This window comes from Falco naumanni, chromosome 4 (genome assembly GCF_017639655.2).
Source record: "Falco naumanni isolate bFalNau1 chromosome 4, bFalNau1.pat, whole genome shotgun sequence".
Lineage (NCBI taxonomy): Eukaryota > Metazoa > Chordata > Aves > Falconiformes > Falconidae > Falco > Falco naumanni.
Genome location: NC_054057.1, coordinates 45,350,185 through 45,367,182, shown reverse-complemented (window position 1 = coordinate 45,367,182; position 16,998 = coordinate 45,350,185). Strand labels below are relative to the sequence as shown.

The following is a 16,998-nucleotide window of genomic DNA, read 5'->3' as shown; positions in this document are numbered from 1 at the left end:
AGGATGGAAATGCACCACCCCAGGGCTGGAAATCAGTCATGTTAAGCCGTAGCTTGGCCTGAGGCTCACGTGCCACTGAGGTACCGGTAAACTCAGGGCAGAGATGGTGTGGAATTGCTGGGGGGCATTGCTTTGGGTTTGGGAAGCTAAACCGGGTACGCCTTGAAAACCTTTAAAGCGTGCCCCATCCTGAGCATAGGCCCACGGTGCAGTGGAGCAGCCCAGCAGCCCAGAACAGGGCGCTCCATTCCCCCACGCTGTCGGGGTTCTCCTCCCTACACAGCCTAAAGGGAGCACCAGCGGCAGCCCAGGACAAGGCTCCTGAGCCGGGGCTCCCCCCTGATGGACACACATCCATGCTACCTTGCACCCTGAAGTGTGATCACCGTGGGTCTCTGCTCACCCCTCACCACCCCCAGCCAGGACAGCTGGGCCACCACCGTGGGGAAAACACCAGCCCAGTGGCCACCAGTAGCGTGACTGAACACAAGCTTCGCAGCATTAACCCTCCGCCCTGCCCGGGCTTTACCAAAGCCGGTGCCATGGCAGGAGGGACCCCCCCAGGGCCTGCTGCAGCCCCCCGGCAACAGCCCTCTGTGACTGCAGTGCAGTGCTCAGTGAAACCCGGCCAGCCGCTGTGACAAACCGCCACCCCCCGGGACCTGGACCCCCCGAGTGAATTATGCACATCCCTACATGTTTGCAGGATAGAGGCCTTAGTTCACTGGGTTAAAATACCAGAACAATACAAACCACCTCTGCCGCTGGAACCCACTGCACTTTATGAAAATGCCGGGGACCCTGCTGGAGCTAAGCCATTGTTGATGGCCATAAAAAATTGGTTAATAAATCTTCTTCCACTGATGAAATAGCTACTTCACAGCCAGAACTAAACAAATTGAGCATTTCAAAGCAACCTGCTTGACACAAGCCCTGATTCGCACACACATACAAGCATCCCCACCACCCAGCCCTGGCAAGACCCCGAGCCCACACTGTTCGTCCCTCCCCATTGTCACAGCCAAGTGCCGGGAGGAGATTTACTGCACCAATATTTTCCTCCCGAGTGACGGGAAGGGGATTTTACCTCTGCAACCTGCAGGCCATGGAGTGGAACAATCCCTGAATCAGAGACCAGCCCAGCAAGTGAGGGACACTTTGCCTACCCCCACCAGCACTGCCAGGCTGACAGTCCCACCGGGCACAGCCTCCATCACAGGCAGATGCTAAAAGTTCATCATGATGCCGCTTCTGCCTTTTTCTGGTTGCCCTCCCTTTAAAAATGGAAATGTAATCGAAAGAAAGGCAAGCGCTCATCCCCCTGCTGCTCCACAGACACTACTCTGAAAGTTTAACCTAATAGGTAAAAAAGTAATTAAAGAAGAGGCTCTGCTCTTAACAAGCTGTCTCAAGTCAGTATTATTTAAATGCAGCTAATAGCCAAGGGGAGGGAAATAATACATTTCACTAGTTTTTCCCAACTGCATGACCGTTGATGTATTACAACAGTGTGATAACTAGAAAGATAAAAATACTTTAACATTCCAGCTTTAATAAAAACTACTTTATAAATAAAGTCTCACCCTAAATTTATACCAGTGTCTTTTTTCACAAAGTCAGGGCTGACTCGTTCTCTTCCATGCTGCCTACAGGGAAGGGAGCAGGGCTGGGCTGAGGGGTAGGACCTGCTCCCAGCAGGGAATGCTCAAGTGAAAAATTACATCTAAATATTGGTGTTTCAACAGCACTCGCTGTTTAACTGGATGCTATACATTTGCCTCGAGAACCACACACTGGGGGAGGAAAAGCACCGGTTTAGGCCCTTTTAGCAACAATGTATGACTTGGAAACAGCGATGAGCAAATCCTAAATATTACAAAGCCATTGATTTGGGGCTCAGATTTCCTAATAACTTGTTAGGATTTGGGTTCACAAGACAGGTGTTTGGCACCCTTTAGGAGACACCACATCAAGCATTAAACTCGCAGTCTTGAAAGTTCAAGTCAAGGTGGTTTTTGTTTTGCTTTTCCCCCTGAAGGTCAGTTCAGGATTGAATCCTTTTGTCAAGGTTGCCTGGAGAGCAGAAGGCTCTGTTAATCTGCAGGCGCTGTGGCTCCCTCCTGGCTTCCTTCCCTTGCAGTTTGTTTTACTTCAGGATTCACCCCTGGGATTGTAAAGGCTGCAGACAAGGGTTAGAGGTGAAACAAAGAAAACAAGGTTGGTTGTTTATTTAGAGGGAGCCAGAATTCATAATGTTGGAGACACTGGGCCCCTCCCAAAAGATAACCGTAATTTTACAGCACCTCTCCACAACTTTTTTTTTTTTTTTTTCTCTCCTCAGAAATGAAAATACAGTGACGGACCCAAAATACCATTTCCCCTAGTAAATCCTAGAACCAAAACGAGAAAGAGTTTTTCCTGCATAGTGACCAGTCACCAGAACAAAACAAACACACTTCCATTGATCTCCATGTAGGAAAGCATCTGAAAAAAAGAAATAGGCAACTTTGCCTGCTTCAAAGACCTTCTTTTATTCGCTCAACTTGTGCCTTATTATAGAGGTCTTTTTCTGATCATTGATCTTTTTTCCTTGGGAGATAATCTTCTTATCCCCCTCCTTTTCAATGAGAAGGCCAAATTTTACTTTCATTTATTCACTGTGGAACCCCACCGACCAGACCAGTAGCTAACGGGCACATCCCACCCCACACAGGCAGCCTGGCAATACAGTGTCTTCCTTCATACCTTGTTTTAACAATCACAACAGCAGTAAGGGAAGGTGCAGATGCATCCGTTACACCTAAGGAAAAATCTTGCTCTTTCTCCAGGCTTTTCTGGGTGTTTGCCCTCCAGGGCAGCATCCACTTGCAATGAGATCGCTGGATTTACAACAGAGCAAGTGGTTGTACAAGAACTGGAGTCCAGGGTGCTGATAAGAGAAGGTAAGCCATCCTGTGTCCTACAACCAGAGCCTGGCCAGCTACCAGGCCACTAACCCGGGGTGAATCTGCTGACACCGGTGGCTTCATGCTAAATGCATGCTGAGGTGAAAAATGAGAGTGGCAGCCCGGCTCCAGCACTCTGCTACCAGAAGTAACTGCTTACTTTCAAGCTTTCCGCACAGCCTGTAATCACTCAATATTGAAACCAGATTTACAAGCTCTTTAGAGGAGGAGAAGTTTGTGATTTCCAAAGCAGACACATTTGGTATTTAAGAAAAAGGTCAAGCCCCCTGTGGAGTAAGGGGTTTTTAATAGAATCAGTTCAGCAGGAGTTAAGAGAAGACATACCAACCCAGCGGCTCTCAAAGCCGGCAGAAGCAGAGACATAAGAAAAGCCACAACCATCATTGTTTTGAGGAAAGAATCAGGGAAAGAGAGGCATGGGGGACACTAAATTACATCGTGGACATTTGATTTCATTTATTCCAATCCAAGAGACTTTTTCCAGTTAGAAATAGAGAGGGTTGTCCTTCTTATGCTCCAGGGCTTGCAGGGGTTTCAAAGAAAGGAGTGTTTGTTATTGCCTGCCAGGGAAATCCGAGAGTTTGAAGCACAATGACAAATCCAGGCTCCTAAGTCAAATGCATTTTAAAAGGGGAGCCATCACTTACTGTCTCACCTTGTCAGCCTCTCCAGACTCTGGCCAGGCTCTTCAGCTACTGTTCGTTCCCTGCCTCGCTAGGTCACATGCAAGGTGCATCTAGGACTGCCTTGTTGCACACATGTACAGCACCAGCAGCCAGGAAGCCCGGGGAACATCACTAAGGTCCCTCCTTGTCATAGGAATACTTTTCTAAAGTGTAATGGAAGGCCGGTGTTACTGAGGTATGCAGGTAACATAAGCAGGCACTGCAGAAGTCCTTACTAGTGATGCAGATGGCTACTGCTGGCTCTGACACCCTTTTGACTCCGCAGGCAGTAGTTTCAGTGAAAAGATATGGGGCTCGTTCCATAACTTGCGTTCCGGACAGCAGACCTCATAACAGTTTCCTGAATATACGGGCTTTAAAACAAATAGGAAATCCAAATTTCATCTGTAGGAAGACTTACAGCCCAAGAACTTCTAGGCTGTATCAGCTACCACACCCAAAATGACACTTATTGCACCAGAACAATTGCACCAGAACAGCCGGAGGAGAAGGCAGGGACTGCAGGGGAAGGCAAACAATCTCTTTTCTTCTTCAAAACACCTCCACAGCAAGGGGCCAATTAGAGTATCCTGGTCTTGCTAACCTTTTGATGGCAAGCATAAATAGGCCCTTATGTATTCAAACTAGCAGCAAATGAGCGGTGAAGGTCACAGGATGCTTAAATGACTATACAGCATGCTGCCTCAGATTTCTAGAGAAAGCACTTGAAAGTTTTAGCCATCAGATCTTCTAACTTGTCTAGTCACCGTAACTACTGGTGCAGCTACACCCAACAGACAGTATTTCAGGTTTATCTCTTTCAGCAACAAGTTCCCAGCCAGTTATTCCCAAAAATAATGCACTTGGCAGAGCCGACAACTGCCCTAGACTTTCAGATCAGTGCAAAGGAAGGGCAGAGCTCTTATAGGAAAGCAGCACTTTGGAGTCTGGCCTGTGGTCTTCTGGCTGACCTTTCAACAGCAGTTGCAGCCACATAATTTCTTCAGCTTCAGCAGCAGAAAAAGGTAGAAATCAGAGAACAAGTTCTCTGCATTAAAAGCAGCTCTCCAAGCACTTCGAAGAAGTAAGAAGAGCCAGCCGTTTGAGGTACATAGATGAAACTAATCCTTCTAAACTGCACTTTAATACTGCGAACATGGGCCCAGCTTGGGCATTCCCAAGGCTCTCACTGCACTCAGCCAGTACGAGTGCCCAACTGTATGGGCAAGTCTGCAATACCAATACCTCCGTTTGCACAGCCAAGTGACCAACTTACCTTCAGAGAGCCTGCCATATAGTTTAAGCGTACTTTCAGAAACTCAAACTTGTGACTTAGAGGGGCAGGCTTCCCTTTTGCTGACATCCCTTTATGTTTCAGGCTGCATAGCCCAAAGCAATCTACCAAGGTAAGCAGCACACAAGGGTCACAGCACCGCTGCATGGGTGTTGCAACCCCATTTGTGCCACCCCCTGTTCACTGGTAGCAACAGTAGGGACTCAACTTTATAATCAGAATAGAAGGAGGCAGAAGCAGTTCTAAAGCTATTTAAAACATAAATGAATACTAGACTAATTGCCAAGTTTTATCTTCTGCAGCAGCATTTTGGACCCTTCTTTCACAATGATGTGGCATCTGCCTCTTAAGCAAGTCTACTTTAATTCCTGCAACAAAGTCTAAAGCAGTAAGAAAAATACAATAAGCTCCTTTGATAATCCACAGGTTTCGCTTTCTTTTTAGCAAAAAGGCATTGAATAAATGAAATGATCACATGAAACCAACTAGCTGAAGGAGTAAGAAACAACTGAGTGCACAAATACCGGCAGGGAAGAAAAGCAGCCTATGCAAGAATAGCAAAAAGGAGGAGCCTGAAATTAAAGCAAGTACACTGTTAATTCTTCAGTCCCACGCTGAAGTAGCAGAATGTGATGCTGAGTTACTGTTCTATAGTGTAAGGCAGATGTTTCCCCTGTGCCCAGAGGGTTATCAGCAAAGAAAGAGTTACACAGCAGAATAAGCATTGTGGTTTGGGGGTTTCCCTCCCTTTCCCCCTGCAAAAAAAAAAAAGAAACCAAAAAAACAAACACACACCCAGTTTTTTTGAGAGTAAAAGGTGCAAAAGGAAAAAAAAAGATCACAGAAAATAAGCATTTCAAGACAAATGAGGAAAACCTGCTAATGAATTAGGATCCACTTTCTGATGTGTTTTGCACAGAGAAAAAGCACCTCTTCAATAACAGAGGAAGAAATAATTGTCACAAAGCTGCAAAAGAATTCACTAAGGTTATGAGCAAAATGCAACAGCCAAGAACTGAGCATGTGGGTTCACTGCTACTTGAAGTATTAAACAACTAAGCTGCCACCTTCATTCTGGAATAACCACCTGATTTCACCTCACAGGGCAGGAAAATAGACCTTAATCACATTAACATGCATACCACCTTGATTTTTTCCCGCCCCCAAAAAAATTGTTTTCCAAAGCAAAAGTCACAAGCAAGTTTCAGACAAAATATATATATTTAAAAAAAATCTTTACAATAAGTCAGGAAACATAGGAGCTTGCATACAGTTTATTATAATAAGTCAGTTCTCAGCTCCCTACAGTTCAGATAACCCTGGTGACAGTGTTTACAACTTCTAATTTTTGCTTTCATAACTTTAAAGCAAACAATACATTTGAGTGTATTTTACTCTGTGCAAATAAGACAACTTGTGGAATCCTTCAGAAGAAATATCCAAGATTCTGTCTGCAGAGGTCCTTTGTTTCTCAAAGATGATTTATGAGAGTTTCTGTTTTAAGATAAAGTGCTCCTGTCCAGCAGAACCCAAAGGCCTTCAAGAGTTCAGAGAGTAAGTTTAGCTCAGATTAAAAAAATAATTGGTCATACAAATTCCAGCTTTCCATGTCCGCTGTACATTCCCCAGTGGACTAGTGAAAGAATTTTGTCATTGCTGAGGTCTGAATGTCTCATTTTATCACAGGTCATGCAGCAGTTCTCGTGACCAGTCACAGGCACCATGCATTCCAAGTCCAGTTTTGCCACCTGCCCTTTTTTCGAATGATGTCCATGAAAACTATAGTGCAAACGGGAGAGCATTTGCTGTCGTTGATCTTGCAGTCTCTTGTTTTCACTCCTGAGCATCCGCAAGGCCAGCATGATAAGGAGCACCAAGATTAGCCCACCAGCTATAGGGACAGCTATTACAGCTGCCCTGAACCATAACTCTTTCGAAGAGGTCAATTCCTGCACCTTGGTGATGAGATTCCTGCTGTTGTCATGTTGATATCTGCTCCCTTGTCCTGCAAAGGGGAAAGATGTGAAGCTTATTTAGTATCAACAGGTTTATGTATAAGCAACTCCTTTAAAAGCCACACTGACAAGTTTAAGGAGCCACAGCTACACACTCTGTAGTATCCACAGAAAATACTCTTATAAAGAAAAATATCAGTTTCTAAGGCTGTTTATAATTTCTTACCCTAACAGCCGATTTAAATACGAACGCCAGTTCCATTGCTTCTTACAAGCAATGTCAAGTTGGCAAGACAGACCTCCGATATTAACACAGGCAAAAAAAAGCTACTTGGCTGAGATGCTCCCCAGCACCCAGCTACCCACTTCTCCCTCTAGTGTGTCTACTTACACTAACAACTAAATAACAGTAGACAAGCAAGGTTTTAACTGTCACCGGCCTGATGGCCAGAAGAGAGATTTCACCAAAGCTTCCTTGGCCTACCTGAAGTATCACCCCTGGAAGGAGACAAAACATCATGTAGTCCTCTGTAATTGCACATATCTTCATGACAGCATTCCAATGTGGACATGGTGGTGGTGCCAGAGTGGTTTTGTGCTTGTTTAGCTTGGCAGATATCAGCTGTGCTTGCAATAGAGTCCAAGCAGCCATGAGTAAGTGGGGAATGTGTATTCTGAGGATCAAGCAGTCTGGAGAAGCAGGCGCTAAGCTCAGATTTGCACATATAGCCAGTTGCAACACAGTGTGCAGCATCACAGTAGCATCTGATTTCACCTGAAAAAAATTGTTCAAGAAAAGTAAGAATTTAGTTCTTTAAAGACACCTCACTAGGTACTCTTCTTGGACACAAGCATCACACAACCAGACTCAGTGCCAGTTTTGGGGTATTCCTCTAGACTGTAAACCCATGAGAGCAGGGGTTGTTTCCTTCCATCACTGTACAGTGCATACCTGTTGTAACCTTAATCTCTGCAAATGCCTCAGGGCACTTGTTTTAATTACTATAGTCCTTTGAATTAAAGCAAGAACATTTCACTAAAACAGGGATGGGGAGGGGTGGGCGGGTGGCAGTGAGGAAGGTCACAGTGGGTTTTTTTCCAGGGTAAATAACTAACAAGACCATTTTATAGCTGCTTCCACTTGCTGTCAGCAGTTGCATTAAACCACATATAAAATGAAATCCCAGTTTTAAAAGCAAAACACACTTTCAGTACTATAAGGAAGTCACATCTATGTTTTGAACTATTACTACAGGAACAGCATTCTATTTTTATAAAGGTAACACTTATTTTAACTGGGCACAAGCACACAACAAAAACACTAGGTTAGAATATTTGTGCGACAAATGAAAAAAAATCAGAACTGCTGAATTGTTTATTACCTCTCAATACTGTGCCAAAATTTAAAAGGTTTAACTAACACCTTATAAAGCTATTAGTTAGAACCATTACCATCTAAGTCTCCCAGTCAGGAAGGTTTTTACTGTGTGAAACTGGGCAACTATTTGCAATCTCTCCAGAAGAAGAGAAATTCCTTAAGTAGCCATTCATGCAAAAAGGCTTTTTATCAGTATTATAAAACAGAAACAGCGCAGTTTATAATTAATCTGTTACCAGACTCAATGTCTCTCAACTCAAATGTAAAGTTATTAAATGGGGTGAAATTGCAAGGCTAAAAGCTCCCTCTTGCCCCTCCCTGATTTTGCATGCAATCCAACAAGCAGTCAAAAGGGGAAACACTAGGACTGAAAATCCTCTACCAGCTCTATGAAAAATCTCTCAGGAAACCTCAAAAATTTCTGAAGGAAGCGATAAAAAAAAAAGCTCCCTTCATAAAACTCTTCATTTTGTGCTCTCCAAACTGCTCTGGTACAAATTATGTGTGTCCTGTGCTGTAGGGAAGACTTACTCTTTCTAGGCAAGTTGGGACTCAAGAAATAATTCAATGTGCCATCGATCCAAGGTTTAGAAGGAAGCCAGATTTTGAAGCCATTCTTAGAAGAGTAGACTTAAAACTACTAACGTGCCTGGTGTACTTGCCATCATAGTGGCAGCATGGCTTTCAAAGTCAACTGACTTTTCGGATGTCTTCCTTCTACAGTCTGCACTTGAAACAAATCAGTCTTCACATTTCCCTGCTGCTGCCCCTTACGAAGCTTTCTACTGCCCCATACCTAAAAAAAAATAATTCTGAAATATGTCGAAAATCATGCCAACCAAGTTAGCTTCCCCTCTTCAGTCTACCTTAATACTTTCCCTAAAATGCTACTGCAGGCTCCAGGCCTTGCAGTTCCTGCTGCTCTTTAATAACTCTGCTTAATAGAAGCCAAATGATGGAGTGTCTCACCGTCTCCAGTCCAATTCCCTTGGGCTTTTAGACCAAGTAACCTAATTTTTCGTGAATTCATGTACACTGTTATCTAGCATGCTATGGAGAAAAAGACTCATTTTCTAAGCATCGTATGTGAGATCTTCCCTCTGCTCTCCCTGAAAAAATGATTTTCATCATTTTCTCACTGTATGAGAATTAAAAATAAGATGCAAAAGTAGTAACAGCACCAGAGCGGTCCTTTCATTAGTTTTCCCACAGCACAGGAAGAAAGTAAAACACACGTACTTCCATTTTAATTGTTTATACAATCACACTTAAAATCCTACATTTTATTGACCTAAGACAATCTTATAAACAAAAATCTGACAGGCTAGTCATCAGGTTAATTCAACTGCTTTTTAATTAAACCCACATTTTCGGTGGAACAGAATGGACTTTGTATTACTGTATTAAAACTGCATTTCTGTCAATTCATAAAGTTTCTTCCTGTGCTATGCAAAAGGCCAGAAAGGGTATTTAGTATTTTGAAACAGTGAACAATGCCCTTCTGTTCCCTCCTCTTTCTTGTTACTGTATGTAGCTATTAAAGAAAAATGTCTGCTTTTAGTCAAGATGGCTACAGGAGAGACTGCAGGCTTCGCTTAAAGCTTTTGAAGTCAACAGCAGCCAGAAGTCTGTGATCCCCTAATTATATCATTATCAGGCACATAGTTTCACTATCTGCGACTTCACATCACTCAGTCACTCCCTGTTCTGCCCGCTTTGATGGGGCCAGCGGGCTCCCCCCTGCACGCTGCAAGGGCTGTTATTTAGGGTTAATTACAGCCTTCTTTCTAGAATAAATAAATACGTCGCACATCATCACCGCGCTAACTTACCCCTCACCGCCCCCCCGGCGCACGGCGGTTACCGGCAGCCAGAGGGTCGCCCCTGCCCCGGGCGGGCGGTGACAGGGCAGGGCGCGGCCGCCCCTCGGCGCCGCGGGCTCGCCCGGGGCCGGTGCCGCTCTGACGACGGGAGCCCCCGCGCTGCGGGCAGCCGGCACCGGCGGCCAGGTGGGCGCGGGGGGACGGGACGGGCGGGCGCAGCCCCGGCAGCTCCCCGCCACCGCCCGCCAACAGAGGCTCGGCGACGGGCTCCCGAGGCCCGCCCGCTCCCCACGGCCACGGCACCGGCCCCGCCGCGCCGACACCGCCGCGTGAGCGGCTCCCCGGGGCCGGCTCCCCTCAGGCACCAGGCCCGCTCAGCCGCCCCGCTTCCCCGGGCGCGGCTCCCCTCGGGCACCAGGCCCGCTCAGCCGCCCCGCTTCCCCGGGCGCGGCTCCCTCAGGCGCCGGGTGCCCGCACACCCCGGGTCCCCTCGGGCTCCCCCGGCCCCAGGTCCCGCGCCGCGGCCTCACCTCTGGTGAGCAGGACGGCCATGGCGCACAGCTCCAGTTGCAGCCAGATGAAGATGTAGCTGGAATGGCGATCCATTTACCCACCCGCCCGCACAACCGGCGGCGCGGCGCCGCTCGCCACAGCCCGCAGCGCAGGCACGGCCAAGCCGCCGCCGCCCGCTCCCGCCCCGCCGGAGCCCCGAGGAGCCGCTCGCCCGCGGGCAGAGCCGTTGCGCGGCCACCGCTGCGGCAGGCAAGGGCGGGGGGCGGCAGACGGCCGCGGCGCGCCTTGTGCCTTGCCCTCCCTGCTCTGCCGCGGCTGCAGCGGAGGGCCCGTCCCCAGCAACAGGCGCAGGCGGCGGGCACGGTGCGGCCCGGCGGGCGCTGCCTCGCTGACACGGCAGCGGCGCCTCCCGCCCCGTAAATACCGCCGGCGCCAGGCGCGGGCCGGGCCGCCGCGCCCCGCCCCCTGCCCCGCCCCGCCCCATTGGCTGCGCCGCTCGGAGGTGGGCGGGGCGCGCCGCGCCGCGGGCAGGGCCGTCGCCCCCCCCCCCCGCCCCCCCGGCGGCGGGCTGGGCCCCGCGGCGCGACTTGCGCTCCCGCCCGCGGCGCCCCCGGGCGGTGGCGGCGGCGGCCCCGGCCCCGGCGGCTGTTAACCCCGCTCCGTTCATTGCTGGGCACCGAGAACAGGACCCCGGCCCCGGGCTCTCCGAGGGAGCGATCGCTGGCGGCGCGGAGCGTCCTCACCCGCCGCGTTACTTTCGGGGCTTCCCGGGAGGGTGGGCTCCGCCGGGATCCGTGGGAACGGTGCCCTTACGGGGGCAGCCGCGCGAGTTTCATAAGCAAATGCAGCGGCTCTGGCTGCAGGTTTGGCGGAGCCGCGGTTAATGAATAAACAGCAAGACGAGCCCCTTGCGGTGGGGTGAAAGGCAGAGGCGAAGCGAAAGGCGGCTGCACCCGCCCCCCCTGCGCCCCCTGCCCCGCGCCCCCGGGCCCCGCTCGCCACCAGCTCTGCCCGCTCGCCACCAGCCCGGCCCCGCTCGCCGCTCCCCGCACCCGGGGCTGCACGGGGATGCAAAAGTGTTGCGACACCCGGGATGCCAGGAGTTTCACTGCCGCCGGGTTTGGGTTTGGTGGGTTTTTTTAGGGTTGATTTGTTTGGGGTTTTTTTCCAGAGTTATGAAAAACCTACGTCTGGGCTCGACGGGGCGCGGGGCGAACAGCAACCCGGCCAAACCCCGGCTGCGGTCTCCGTCCCCCCGGCCAACGCCGCCCCCCCGGCCCGGGATGCACCGTGCGGCTCGGGGGGTTCTGCGCTTCCCGCTCAGCCCCCCGGGGTCTCCCAGGCTGCTGTCACCTCCACGCTGCTGTCACGTCCACGCAGCAACGGCAGGTCCCTTAGCCCCTAGTCAGAGCCCTTAGCGAGTGCACCCCCGCGGTACCTCTATTATCCCAACATTTCTTTTCGGAAAACAGCTCTTGGGGATGGAAGCACGAGGTGATGTTCCACCACGGGCTCTGACACAGGTCCCGTGGGTCATGCTTAGTTTGGACAGTTCTCCTTCATGTGTTGGTCCTGAAAACAATGTGCCCCGTAGTTAAAATTTCTTTGCTAACTTAGTTTTCTCCCTTCTGTTCTCATTACGTTTTATAAGCCTTGATTTCTACGGCACTTGCACACCGACTGTTTCCCATTTATGGGCAAAATGCTTTAAATATTTGGGTCTGCAGCTAGTATTCAAGCTGTTGGACGATGTGTAGATAAGTTAACAGCAAAAATGGCTCTAGAGTTTTAATTTGAAATGTTTTGTGAGTCTTCAAAGACGTTTTCAAATCAGGACATTATACCTTGTGACAGAGACATTCCTCCTCTGAAAGAGAAAGGAGGAAATATGAAATCTGAGATTGGAGATAACTCCAGTTTACTTTGGCAGAGAGGAACAGACTGGATCTCGAGCTAATTAGTGCTAATGCCATCACACGTTATAATGGTTTTACTGTGAGTCTTGCGATTTGCATATGTATAAGATAGATACACATGTGCTGCACCGCAGCCTTTATACTTGTGTTATACATATTTGCACTCCACCACAAAGTAATTTTCTAATTCCTGTTTCTGTTTAGAAATTACAAAAACAGCCAGATCAGCCAAGCCATATCTCCCACTCTGGCACCGGCTATCAGACACTCATTTGCAAACATACAAAAATATCATTCATTATAACTTAGAATCATTACAGCAGCATGTGCAATTCTGTTTCTGCTGTTCCTACCACTGGTGACAGGCGCATTTAGCAAATCTCATTTGTTACATGCGATACCGACAGACTGGAAATGGCTTTTATTCGTGGAGCCACATTACTGCACTAAGTAACATGAGAGACTCCCTGAGTATTATAAACATCCTGGCTGAGGGAGCATGGACAGACTAACCAGGAGGCAATGTGCTCCAGATCAGTTTTGAGCAGCAAATTCCATTGGCAGCTGTCAAGTTTGAATTGTGAGGTACAATTTACTGTAAAAAATGGCTAATTCTGTATGCTGCAGGCATGCTGGAAGTACCACAAGCGACAGAGGGGTGACAGGGATCACTCCCCAGCCTTAGCTCCCACCAAAGCAACTAACTTACAGATCCTTTTGGGAGCCCACGGGGCAAGGGTTTCAGGAAGGTTTGACTGACCTACTGTGCCTCCTCACACGCTGGTACTCCGCTCAGGGAGCCACGTGAGGATTGTGTGGGGTCCTCTGACAACCCATAACATAAACAAAATAATTCAGCTGCTGCAGCGTTAATTCGCTTTTGTTTTAGAGGCAAGAGCAAGCAGGGCCAGATTGGCCTGTGAAAAAGGGACAGGAGACAGACCCAGCTCAAAGCAATAATAACAACATGTTCTGCAACCAGAAGGAATGTGGGATAATGACTACAAGGAACCATCAAGGAAAGCGTCAGAAGCCCAAGGCCACATGACGTGTCTCCAGCAGCCATGGGAGAGCAGCTGGGAGCCTCCACTTGAACGGACTAAGCAGTCCCACATAGCACAGAGCTGCTCCCTCCCACCAGATAGGGTGAAGCCCTTTGAAACCAGCACCAAAGGACCTGGTTTCAAAATCAGCCTCCAGGCACCTCAAGGAAAGGGACTGCTTTGGGAGGCGTCTTAGAGGAGCACGTTCCTCTGTGCATCAGCTCAAAACTCTGTCACAGATGCAAAACTTTGTCTTTAAGAAGATGAAATTAAAGGTCTTTTCCAACCTAAATGATTATATGATTTCATGAAATTGCCAACCAAAAGAAGGGATCCGTCCAAAGAACTGTCCAAGAGTCTTTGCAGGCCACTCAAGTGCTGGTTTGGTTCTTTTACTTCCTTTCACAAGCCAATAGTTGCAGTGCCAAGTTTCTGCCAGGAGGATTTAAGAACTGATGAGTCCTTCTGAAAGACCAATTCAAATGAGCATCCAAAGTCCTCAACTATTCTAGACCAAGACTTCTCTCAGGCAAGCAGCTGCTCAGCACAGAGCCTGCTTTCCCCTACAATCATGTTCAAGAAAAAGCTCACTACTTTCTACCAGGAGCATGTGTGCCATGCAGCCATGCAACACTCTCCTTCCCACTCTCAGCTGGTAAAGTCCCTCCAGTGAAATCCCAAACCACATCCACCACCTTCTCCAGAAGCTCTGTGTGCTTGAGAGCCCCAGCACAGGCACGAGAGGATGACTGGCATGAGGGGTTTAGGTCTTTCCTAGATCAAGGAGGAAAATAAGACAAGATAGAGGTCAACCTGGCAGCCTTTCTGAGTATATAACTTTGAGCAAGAGAAAGGCACCGCTCTGGCTCTGGAACCCTGCTTCAGAAAATTCAGGCTCCTCCCTTTGTATTGCTTCTCTCATGTATTCCCTTTCTCACTTTCACATGAATTGGCGTTAATGCCTGCCTCTGCTGCTCCTGCCTACATTTTATGTGCTACTAGCAGCAGTGTGCCTGCAAAACTAACCAAATTAAGTTACAGCCTCAGCCTGCAGGTGCTCCAGATTTAAACAACTAGCCCTAGAAAAAGTTTGCAGTGAAAAGTAAGTCCTTTATCTGGCACCTTTGAACATGACAATGAATTCCTCACCCTTCTATAAGCTTGGCTGGCACACAGGCAACTCACCATTTCCCCCAAAGGTTTGGATGTGACCCTTCTGCCTACCTCTATCAAACAACAATGTTAATGCAGTATTCCCTGCTTGTTTGAACCTTTCCACAAACATACACAGACACTCAAAAAAAAAAAAAAATTTAAGCAAAAATAAAATGGATAACAGCTGCAATTTGGAAATCCATTCTACATTCACCTCTGTAGTTAAGGCATCACAGCAGCCCTGTCCTGGGGAAACCCAAATTCCTTGGGGAAGCTGAGGATTTGCATGTGCACATTGGCTTTTGCCAGTACTGACACGTAAGATGCTGACTTCACTAGCAAGGAAAGGTTAGTACAGCTACACTGTTGTAATTTCAAATTGGTGTCAAAGGAAACGGTCACACACCATATCCATTCTTTTTTGCAACTTGCAATTATGATTCAGCTGGGAATTTCTCATTTGGAAGTGAACATGAATTTAAAAGCATTTGGACTGTTTAAAGCATCTTTGGAGCAATATTAATCAGAGCAGTTTGGGTTTTGGTTTTTTTTTGTTGTTGTTGATTGCTCAACACTAGCCAACGAACAACTTTCTTTTTCCAGTTATTTTGCTGGCATTTTGGATATGATACACATAAGCTCACTCTACTCAATTACCTTTATTTATGCTGATTATTGCCTTTAAAAAATAATTAAAGCTTAAGCTAGCGTAGCTATGCTTAATACAAAGCCCAGGGGGCAGGGAACATAATATGACTCTATGCAATTTCTTCTGCTTGCTACTTCTGGGGCTGGCCACGGCTTTACCGAATCAAGTAGCCATGTCAGGAGGTAAGACTATGCAGAGCCCGAAGCCTGGCTCCTTCCCCAGCCGCTCCCTTGTGGCAGTCAGGCTGCCGGGCAGGTTCCCGCAGGAGAATAACTCCCAGGGAGCTTCGTCCCCGTAACTGGGGCAGTTCAGGGAGGTGGATGGAGGCCGCGCACTACACGCCCCGCTCCCTTCCAGAGGCAATTAGCATGTCCCCAGTGAAACTCAGTTACCTGCAAACCGGAGGAGGGGAGCGGTGCTCCAGAGATGCTCAGTGATACCTGTTCGCAAAAAATAAATAGGAAACAAGTCTGGGGTTTGCTTTGCAGGATCCACCTCCCCATATATCATCCAGGTGGCACCAATCTGCATCTCCCCAGATACAGGACATGATAAAAAGACACTTTTTAAGGGGCCCAGAAAGTGAAGCATTTCCTGCCATGCCCATCAGTTTACCTTTTATCATTTAAAACTAATCCTCCTTCCCCCAAAACGAGCTGCCCTCCTACTCCTCCCGATCAATAGGACGATTTGCATTTATCCTCCTGGAGGCATCACTCCTAGGACCGGGGCCAGAGCGATCGAATCGATAGGGGGAGGCTGGAGCAAGGCTGGAGAAGAAGCAGCAGAGAGATTCCCCCAGGGAGAAATGCAAAACACTGGAGAGAGGCAACAATTATTGTAATTGAAGGTAATGAGGCCGAGGCGCCAGCTCCAGCTCTGCTTAACATCATTCAATGCGAAGCGAGACGCGCACGTCGGAGACAGCCCGCGCCCGGCCGGCCCCGGCGCAGCCCAGCCCGGCTCCCGGCTCCCCGCCCGCAGCCCTGCCCCGGGCCGCCGCTCGGCCTCAGCCCCCGGCCACAGCCCCCGCCTGCTGCGGCACGGGTGCTCCGGGTCAGGTCTGTCTCCTGCGTCGGTGGCTCAGCAGCACTGGGGTTGATGCGTTTGGGAGAGTCGCTCTGGATCTGACTGGTCTTGGGGCCGCAGAGTCCTCCTTTTCCTTGCTATAGGTGACTCCCGTGCCTGTAGCACCTCGGTGTGTTTATCCTCCCCGTGCACCGAAAGTCACACGCTCAGCACCGACTCGCTCAGCTAAAGGCAAATGTTGTCCTGTTCCGTGGCAGGACAACAAGTTGATCCCCAGACCCTCAGCCCTCACGCCCCCCTTGCTGTCACCCCGGCTCCCCGCAGCCCCCCGGTGCACGGAGAGGCGGGGGAGCGGGCTGGCCGGGAGGGACGGCGCGGGGGAAGGATGCTGCGGAGGCGGCTCCTGCTGCCCTGGGGCTTTCCCTTCTGACCGCCTGGGCACGGTGTAGGTGTCTCTGTCTCTGACACTGCACCTGGCCTGCACGCTGGTTCTGGAGCCGAGCTCACGCCAGCTTTGGGCAGGGTCGTCCAAGGAGACTCCACCGCATTTTCGCCTTCGACTCCTTATAAGCACAGAGACCCCCCCGGCAGCTCCGGTAGACGGGGCGGGGG

General features: G+C 49.1%; 1 protein-coding gene across 1 annotated transcript; it reads right to left on the bottom strand.

Moving 5' to 3' along the window:
• Positions 1-6,127: 6,127 nt before the first annotated feature.
• On the bottom strand, positions 6,128-10,983 carry BAMBI (BMP and activin membrane bound inhibitor). Its single transcript, XM_040592342.1, has 3 exons — positions 10,612-10,983; positions 7,365-7,655; positions 6,128-6,930 (listed from the first exon to the last, which is right to left on the bottom strand). Exons 1-3 carry the CDS (start codon positions 10,685-10,687, stop codon positions 6,512-6,514), a joined length of 786 nt encoding a protein of 261 aa, XP_040448276.1. The 5' UTR covers positions 10,688-10,983; the 3' UTR covers positions 6,128-6,511.
• Between the last annotated feature and the right edge of the window lie 6,015 nt (positions 10,984-16,998).